Here is a 10,056-nt window from a genome sequence, read left to right as displayed (position 1 = left end):
TCACAATAATCCACAAGTAATCCACGGCACTCCAGTCCATCAGTTCACATCTGGAGAAGACAAAAGCTGCATGTTTGTAAGAAACAAAACCATCAAGACGTTTTTAATTTTAAACCATCGTTTCCAGCAAAAATACAAGTCCATGTTCCATAATAAGGCTTCCTCCAGTGAAAAAGTGCATCTCCTGTTGTCTCTTACATCAAAATCCAGCCGCAGATTAGTTTAGAGCTGTTTAAACAGTGCTTGATCTGTGCAGATTTCTCTCCTGATCCAGAACACTTTTTCACTGGAGGAAGAGTTATTATGGATTATGGACTTGTATTTTAGTTAAAACGTCTTGATGGATTTGTTTCTTTTGTCTTAACTGATGGACTGGAGTGCTGTGGATTACTTGTGGATTATTGTGATGTTTTTATCAGCTGTTTGGACTCTCATTCTGACGGCACCCATTCACTGCAGAGCATCCATTGCTGAGACACTGATGCAGAGACGCATTTCTCCAAACCTGATGAAGAAACAAACTCATCCTGATCTCGGATGACCTCATTTTCAACTATTCCTTTAAATAAAGTTTCTTTAAGGGTGTAAACACAGAGATTGAATATTTGTGTTTTGTAAGGACTTTCCAGCATTACTGCAGAGTCAGACAGAGCTGATGCTGATGATTTGATCAATACAGCATCACAGCAACAATGAAGACCATCGTGTAATCTTTCAGTGTAAGTATCAGATCGTTTTCATCTGGTTTATTGCTTGCGATAGCAGCACTTGTTCTTGCCTCACCAGCACCACATACAGAATTGCTTCAAGATCATTCATCTAAACTTTCAAAAGACTCTAACCAAACGTGGTTTAAGTCTTGAACATGAAGTGATGTATGTGTTTTCTGTTAAAGTCTTCACACACAGAGCTGTGCGTTAGAAGAAGCCGTCATATTAATTCCTGAACGCGCTCCAGCGGCCTCGTCTGACTCCATCTGGAAACAATAGCGCATGAAGAACAAGAAAAAGCTCTGACTCAGCGTTAGCGAAGCCGGATCATATCTGCTTCCTACGGCCAAGAGAGAAAGACAACACAGCCTGTAATGTGATGGCAATGTGACACGCGTCATGTTTAATAAGAACTGCCATTTATAACAAATCCTGCGTCCACTCTTCAGAATAACACTCGCTGTGGACGAGCGATTACATTCATCTACTGCTGCTGTGCAACAAATACAAATACTGTAAATGATGGAAGTCATTTGTGCGACGCAGCTCTCTTCAAAACCCACATGTGCCGAGTCTCTCCATCAGACCAAAGACAGATTTGATCTGAGCCGACTATGTTAAATGTGACACTTCTTACAGTTCATCAAACGAGTTTAATTGGCATTTTGTTTTCCTCCACAATAATGAAACCCAAACACGTGACAGTACTGTGAAGGCATGATTAAACATACAAAAATAGCCAATCGTGCAACTATACCCGAAGTTGAACAGGAACATAAAAGCTGTATGTTACAGCAGAATAGCATTCTGGCATACTGCAGTATTGTTAATAAATAAGAGAATTAATATCAATCATACAAAAGCGTCATGTTAAATTAAAACCCCTGTTATGCAACAGCTTATCGGCTGCTGTTAATATCAACATATAGCACCAAAAATGACTGTAGCTCTACTACACTGTAAAAAATGACCGTGAATTTAACGGTAAAAGACTGTAAAAATGCTACAGTAAAAACCTGTTAAATGGTTAACGGTAAATTCCCCTACTATATACGGTGAAAAACTGTATTGGACATTACATGCATTGGACATTAATTTTACGGTAGTACACCATTTTTGGAAGTGAAAAAGTCCGTATAATTTACAGTGAATAACCGTAAATTGACTTTCCCAGAATTCCCTGCGTTACATTTCAAATTTGATGTTTTTTTGTTAAAATAACTATGTTTCTTCTTAGTTTTTTCTGATCAGTTTTGTATATGAGGGTTGTGTGTTACACCTAATGTTGTTAAATGAATGTTTATTGCATTATTTCAGTTTCATGTGTGTTACCGTGATGGTGTTTAGTGTTTGTGTGAATGACGCTGTGCTCCTTCTATATATGTTATTATTGCTGCTTGTGATGGGCTTTGGTTCATCATGTGACTCTCATCACCTCCTGCATTTGGTGGTTATCAGTGTATTACAAAGCTACAAAACAGATTTCAGTACTTCAATAGGTTGCAATATTAACATTATTTCAGTTAATGAAATTACGGTATTTAACTGTAAATTTAAGTTAAAACCGTAAAACCTAAAACGTTGCTACCGTATTTTTTACGGTAAAATTCCGGCAACCACATTTTACGGAATTTTTTTTACAGTGGACATGATGCCATATTCTCCACAATGAGATGCATTAATCCCGTTTATGATGATATTATGAGGCATGTTCATGGAAAAACACAACACATGTCCATGCATCTGGACACATGGATTCAGTTGAGCCTATATCCGAGGCAGAGCTCTGTGAAACACAATGAAAAGAGTCTTTGCACCCTTGCTGACATGCTGTCGCCTCCAGAGGGCTTCGTCGATGACAGTCTCGCCGGAACCGGCCGTGCCATTCTCCAGACAAACAAGCCGCTCCGAGTGTTTAATAATGTCTTTGTGTTCAGTGTGAGGGCATGGCTCCGCTCCATCCAGGGCTCAGAAGTCAAACATCTCGAGAGGTTCTCACGGGTTCGTGTGCGAGCAGGACTTGCAGCATTGCTTCCCGTAGAACTTGTGGTTGCAAACGCCGTGCTGCGGCACCAGATAACACCAGCTGATATGATCCTTACAGACCACATCTGCACAGAGAAATTACACAGAAGCATGAGATGCATGTCTGTCACACTTTAGCTTGGGGACCAGTTCTCACTTTTAACTAACTATTCACCATGGCTTTTACCTAAACTCCTAATTTGCCTAAACTGACTAATAGTCAGTAAGGTAGTTGTATGGGGTTTATGAATTAAAAGATCTAAAATATGGTCATGCAGAATAAGGCATTACTATGTGCTTTATAATTACAAATAAACAGCCAAATAGTAATATGCACGCTAATAAGCAAATAGTTAGAACAGTGAGAATTGGTCCCTAAATTAAAGTGTTACTAGCATGGTCTTTGTACATTTTGATCATTTCATTTCAACCGATTTGTAAATCACAAACAAACAGACAAACAAAAAAAATTATATTTCTATTTAGATTTAATTCATTTTCATTATAGTTTTAGCAATTTTAGTACTTATAGGCCTAGTACTTATTTTTAGCTTAATTGCCAAGGAATTTATTCTTCAATTAAGTTTTTGGAAAAAAAAAATCTATAATTTTGACCCATACAATGTATTTTTTGACTATTGCTAAAAATATACCCCAGTGACTTAAAACTGGTTTTGTGCTCCAGGGTCACATATATGACCCACATACTGTATGTGTGTGTGTGTGTGTGTGTGTGTGTGTGTGTGACCCTGGAGCACAAAATCAGTCTTAAGTAGCACAGGGATATTTGTAGCAATAGTCAAAAATGCATTGTATAGATTTTTCTTTTATGCCAAAAATCATTAGGATATTAAGTAAAGATCCATGATGTTCCATGAAGATATTTAGTAAATTTCCTACCGTAAATATATCAAAACTTAATTTTTGATTAATAATATGCATTGCTAAAGACTTAATTTGGACAACTTTAAAGATGATTTTCTCAATATTTAGATTTTTTTGCACCCTCAGATTCAAATAGTTGTATCTCAGCCAAATATTGTCATATCCTAACAAACCATACATCAATGAAAGGCTTATTTATTCAGCTTTCAGATGGTATATACATCTCAATTTTGAAAAATTGATACTTAAGACTGCTTTTGTGGTCCAGGGTCACATATACTGTATATATAATCTATAGCTTATCTCAATACTAAAAAACACTTCTGAAAAGTGCATTGATTACATAACCAGTACTATGTGATGGAATCATGTCCCAGCTCACGACAGACCTTTCTCCTGTGGCTGAGGGCAGAATGCAGTGTTGCAGGCCTGGGACATCACAGGCTTCATCTGCGGGACACAGCCGGAGGAGAGACGTCCATGAAGGAGACACTGCACGGAGCGCAGCTGAACGCCTCCTCCACACGACACCGTGCACTGCAGACAACACAAAACACTAGGGATCATGTAACCATATCATCAATGTCGTGATATCGCCATAGCAAAACTGTCTCGACATTATCGTGGTCACATGACGACATGAAACGATATATGTCTTCCGGGCAAAAAGTGCAGTTTTTAAAATATATTTGAACTTCTTATTCTAACATAAAAGGTGTTTAAAGTTGTGTTTTGGGGCATTATGCTTTGGCACAGTATCTGTCAAACGAACTCAAACCGAAAGCACAATATGGCTTAATCCAGAGGTGCCCAAACTCGGTCCTGGAGGGCCGGTGTCCTGCAGAGTTTAGCTCCAACTTGCCTCAACACACCTGCTGGGAAGTTTCTAGTATGCCTATAAGAGCTTGATAAGCTGGTTCAGGTGTGTTTAATTGGGGTTGGAGCTAAACTCTGCAGGAAACCGGCCCTCCAGGACCGAGGTTGGGCACCCCTGGCTTAATCCCTTCATCAAGTCTGTTTCAAAGCGAAGCACACACTTTGTTCAGACGATCAGCTCGTGATCCGGTGTCAGAACGGCTCGTTCACACTGAATGAATGCAGTGAGCTCGTTTATTGCAAGTGATGTGAATTTTAACGCAACGGCCACCAGCTATGCTTTATTTTCGCGGCGTATGATTACAGCGTTTCACTAGATTTGTAGTGAGACGTGTTTTTGTAAGCCTGTTTTCACTGAAGCTGGAGTTTTCCTTCAAAATAAAAGCTTAAAAGTGCAGTATGAATCGCTGACAGCTAGCGGTTTAAATGCAATCCAAATTCAAAATATCTCTATCAAGTGTAGAAATTAGGAAAGAAGTATTGTAATTTCCCTACTGTAGTGTAAAGCAAAAATAATATACCTATGAAATATTAATTTTCATTTATTTTACATTGCAATTGTTTTGTTTGGCTTCCTAAAACCCCAGTGTGAAAGTAATTTAGACTGAGACACTATATCACAGATGAAAAGAGGGTTCAAGTCAATTCACTGACTTTTCTCTGACTCAAGTTAAGGTCATGGGTTGGCGCTCTTAATTTTGAACTCTCAAAGTGCATTAGACAGAATAATTTAACTTTTAAATTTTTTCCCCAATTCTTCATTTGTCTTTTTTTTTTAAATATTGACTGAATATTATCATATCAGATTTTGATATTGTTACATCCCTACGAAACACAACATCAAGCTCCTGAGCTCATGGGACGAGGGAGACCTGCCTGAGACCACGGGGAAGAGTACCAGTCCGCTCTGCTGTGAGGACAGTCTGACAGGACACAGGTTCTCTGGAGCTCCATGGAGGGTTTGGGCACATGCTGACACTTTCTGGCTGACAATTCTCTGTATTTTCCTGCGACGTCCTTCTCTGCGCACTTCACAACACGCAGCTGAAGGCCCTTACCACAGGACACTGAACACTGCAGAGAGACAGAAAGAACATCACCGCCCTCGTTCAGCTCAAACACACGTCTGTGCATCAGAAAATATGCTTAAGATCATGCGTTCAATTTTCAGGAAATGCATGAACTTATAAAAAAAAAGTATATAATGAATGCAGTGCCAGTTGCTTTGGAAAAGCATCTGCCAAATAACATTTACGCATTTATGCATTCAGAAGAGGCTTTCATCCAAAGTGACTTAGCTATTATAATAGAGAAACATAATGTAAGCAATCCTATGTTTATTAGATCACTAGATTAGGAAACACGCTAGAGTAGAGCAGAGAAAAGAAAGGATTATCTGGTAGCGTTTTCGTATAGGGACCAATTCTCACTATTAACTAGTTGTTTATTATCATGCATATCACTAACATATTGGCTGTTTATTAGCACTTATAAAGCACCTATAAATGCCTTATTCTGCATGACCATATTTTAGATCCTTTAATCCTTAAACCCCACACCTAATACCTTACTGACTATTAATAAGCAGAAATTAGGAGTTTATTAAGGCAAAAGTCAGAGCTAATAGTGAGAATTGGTCCTTGGCTATTGCTGTCGTTGTTGTTGTTGTTATTATTCTATTTTATTCTACTTTGTTTGGCTTCCTAAAACCCCAGTGTGAAAGTAATTTAGACTGAGACACTATATCACAGATGAAAAGAGGGTTCAAGTCAATTCACTGACTTTTCTCTGACTCAAGTTAAGGTCATGGGTTGGAGCTCTTAATTTTGAACTCTCAAAGTGCATTAGACAGAATAATTTAACTTTTAAATTGTTTCCCCAATTCTTCATTTGTCTTTTTTTTTTTAAATATTGCAATATTATCATATCAGATTTTGATATTGTTACATCCCTACGAAACACAACATCAAGCTCCTGAGCTCATGGGACGAGGGAGACCTGCCTGAGACCACGGGGAAGAGTACCAGTCCGCTCTGCTGTGAGGACAGTCTGACAGGACACAGGTTCTCTGGAGCTCCATGGAGGGTTTGGGCACATGCTGACACTTTCTGGCTGACAATTCTCTGTATTTTCCTGCGACGTCCTTCTCTGCGCACTTCACAACACGCAGCTGAAGGCCCTTACCACAGGACACTGAACACTGCAGAGAGACAGAAAGAACATCACCGCCCTCGTTCAGCTCAAACACACGTCTGTGCATCAGAAAATATGCTTAAGATCATGCGTTCAATTTTCAGGAAATGCATGAACTTATAAAAAAAAAGTATATAATGAATGCAGTGCCAGTTGCTTTGGAAAAGCATCTGCCAAATAACATTTACGCATTTATGCATTCAGAAGACGCTTTCATCCAAAGTGACTTAGCTATTATAATAGAGAAACGTAATGTAAGCAATCCTATGTTTATTAGATCACTAGATTAGGAAACACGCTAGAGTAGAGCAGAGAAAAGAAAGGATTATCTGGTAGCGTTTTCGTATAGGGACCAATTCTCACTATTAACTAGTTGTTTATTAGCATGCATATCACTAACATATTGGCTGTTTATTAGCACTTATAAAGCACCTATAAATGCCTTATTCTGCATGACCATATTTTAGATCCTTTAATCCTTAAACCCCACACCTAATACCTTACTGACTATTAATAAGCAGAAATTAGGAGTTTATTAAGGCAAAAGTCAGAGCTAATAGTGAGAATTGGTCCCTAAACACCAATTATTTTTTGTTTAGGATTGGTTTGGGGTTGTGGAGTGGTTATGCGCTGATGGAAAAGGAGTCTAAAGCTGTTTCTTGAATGCTGTGATGGTTTCAGAAGTCCAGGTGTAGGTTTACAGCTTTACCGGAGAGGAACAGAGAGGGTGAAGGTTCTGGAATGCGACTTTTTAAAAAAACAAGGCAACTTGATGCAGTAAGACTTTTGAGTTCTCTCAACAATAGTTTTTTACTTCTCAGTAAAGATACTTTGTTTAGCCAATGTAAATTTGTTTATTCATGCAATGCTGATTGTCTTATTTTACTATTAGAAACATTCTTGTCACAGCAACTGAAACAACAATTACTGTTGTGAGGTAATTAATTTTTTTCTGTTTCCTGGAAGATAAAAGAATGCGTAAAAAGTCACCACATTACCAAATTTATGTTTGTTTACGAATGACAAACCTTAATGGATAACTTGGTCTAATTGTCTTTGTTTGCAAAACAACTTAAAAGACTAAGATATCCAGAAAATAGATATAAGTGGTTGAACATACTCTAGGCCTCAAAAATAGACACAAAAAACCTCAAGAATGGTGAACAAATATTTAAAAGATGAGCTCTTTCTATCACATTACTAAAATGCATGTTTGAGCTTTCTCAACTGAAAATAACTTGCACTGACATATCTTAAAATATCTCAGTGCCATTGTTTTGTCTCAAGATGCACGCCAGTAATGTTTTTTTATAAGTCATTTAAAAATATTCTAATTTAACTAAGGCCTAGTCCTGGCTTAAGCTAAGCTCTGTCTGTGAAACTGGGCCTTAGTCGACTAAAACTAAACAGGATAAGGTTGATTAAATATGATAAAAACTAACAAGGACATTTTACACGGGACTAAGACTAAAGTTGAAAATAGCTGTCAGAATTAACACTAATGCAGGTAACTCACAAAGCCTTAACATTTAAACAATATGAAATTCTTTGTTCAGATAACTGTGTTCGGGACAACTTTTGGGGTAATTTTGTTGGTCTGACAAAGGTTTTCATGTATAGTTTCAAGAAAACAGCATTTTTCAGTATTTGAGACTCAAAATGTTTCATAAAATGGAAAATATGCAGTTGCATTTTTTACAGTGTAAATGTAAAATATAAGAGGCCTGTGATAAATGATAAAGCTATCCTATAGCGGATGCTTTTATTTAAAGTGCTCTTATTACAAGGACAATCGCTGGGTTCCTACTCCAAATATTTGCTTTCACACCACATCACCCCAGTGTACACGATGCAGTGCAAGGGTTTTACCGGTTGCCAGGTGGAGACGAACCACTGGGCCTTGCGCTGTTTGTGGCAGCGTTTGATCACGCAGGTCTCTTGGCTGCTGGGTTTGGGCAGAGCGGCACAGGAGGCATCCGGCAGCACGCGGGAGTCACTGCTCACACACGCCACCGCTCTCTTCATCACTCCCTTCCCACATTTACGAGAACACTGGGGGGAAATCCAATCGTAATATCAGACAATAGTCTTCAGTGGCGTTTTAACTGTAGAATTAGTCGTGCATTTATGTGTTTACATTCTGCTGGTCGGTGGACGCAGCATCACACAAAACAAAAACTCTTCTGTTACAGATGCAACTTTCAAAATGCACTATTCACAACGAGCCGCGATTGGCTTATTTTGCAAGCATGTTGACCCTTATGCAACACTATGTAAAATTTGTCTGATGTTAACTGGAGTATTTAATAAAAAATTCTGAGAAAAAAAAAAACGTTTTAAATGATGGGAAAACTGCACCTTGAAGTTTAGCTGAACATATAAATGAAGTACAAAATGCATTGTCCAGAAATGTACAGTTTATCATTGTATTAAATTGTTATGTTCTGGGTCAAACTAGATTCATTTGGTATAAGTAAAGCAGTAAACCTTCAATGTGAATGCGTCTCACATATTGCAAACATGAAAATATAGACTTAACTTTTTTTTAAACATATGTTTTTCACAAAATGAGAAAATTATAATTTTTTAGGGATGTACGATATTAGATTTTTGCCGATATCCGATATGCCGATATTTTTCGAATAGTTTTGGCCGATAGTCAATGCCGATATTGATATATATTACCCTTTGTTTTGAAACAACACCAAGCCTCTCCTGTCTGCAGAAATTAACTTCTCACATATTGCAAACATGAAAATATAGACTTAACTTTTTTTTAAACATATGTTTTTCACAAAATGAGAAAATTATAATTTTTAGGGATGTACGATATTAGATTTTTGCCGATATCCGATATGCCGATATTTTTCGAATAGTTTTGGCCGATAGTCAATGCCGATATTGATATATATTACCCTTTGTTTTGAAACAACACCAAGCCTCTCCTGTCTGCAGAAATTATAAACAAATTATTATTTAACTTTGGTTAGTTTTGAGCAAAAATGTATTTGTTAGAACGTTTCTTTAAATGAAAGGACATTGAAAGCTTTGAAAATAACTATAATAAATTCGATCTCTGCGTTTTTTTTTTTTTTTAAGACAGATGCAGCTGAAACCTTTACATTTTATTTGTGGATCTAACATTAATAGATGGTCTAAAGCAAACGAGCTGTAAAAATGTAAAACATCTTTTAGAGCTCCTTCTATTTAGGTTTTCATAATCCATTTGAAAAAATACATATTTACAAGTGTACTTTTTTGTGATTTTTATTCATGTAAGCTATAGCTTCTGGCCTTTTAATCAAAGCATACTCTGATTTATTTTAAGACATCAATTATTGCTTTATTTATTCAGAAACACAAGTTT

The 10,056-nt window shown here is 37.3% G+C and overlaps 1 protein-coding gene across 1 annotated transcript in view; it reads right to left on the bottom strand.

Annotated features, from left to right (window-relative positions):
* Positions 1-2,362: 2,362 nt before the first annotated feature.
* LOC107554508 (A disintegrin and metalloproteinase with thrombospondin motifs 16) overlaps positions 2,363-10,056 on the bottom strand; it is a 68,402-nt gene continuing 60,708 nt past the window's right edge. The window contains exons 20-23 of the mRNA XM_016237028.1: positions 8,559-8,741; positions 6,499-6,696; positions 4,010-4,157; positions 2,363-2,821 (exon numbers count right to left, since the gene is read on the bottom strand). Coding sequence (XP_016092514.1) covers positions 2,706-2,821; positions 4,010-4,157; positions 6,499-6,696; positions 8,559-8,741 — 645 coding nt within the window. The 3' untranslated portion in view covers positions 2,363-2,705. The remainder of the gene's footprint in view (positions 2,822-4,009; positions 4,158-6,498; positions 6,697-8,558; positions 8,742-10,056) is intronic.

The sequence above is a fragment of the Sinocyclocheilus grahami genome, unplaced genomic scaffold (assembly GCF_001515645.1).
Source record: "Sinocyclocheilus grahami isolate Dianchi unplaced genomic scaffold, SAMN03320097.WGS_v1.1 scaffold504.1, whole genome shotgun sequence".
Taxonomy (NCBI): Eukaryota; Metazoa; Chordata; class Actinopteri; order Cypriniformes; family Cyprinidae; genus Sinocyclocheilus; species Sinocyclocheilus grahami.
This window is presented reverse-complemented; position numbering and strand designations above follow the sequence as displayed.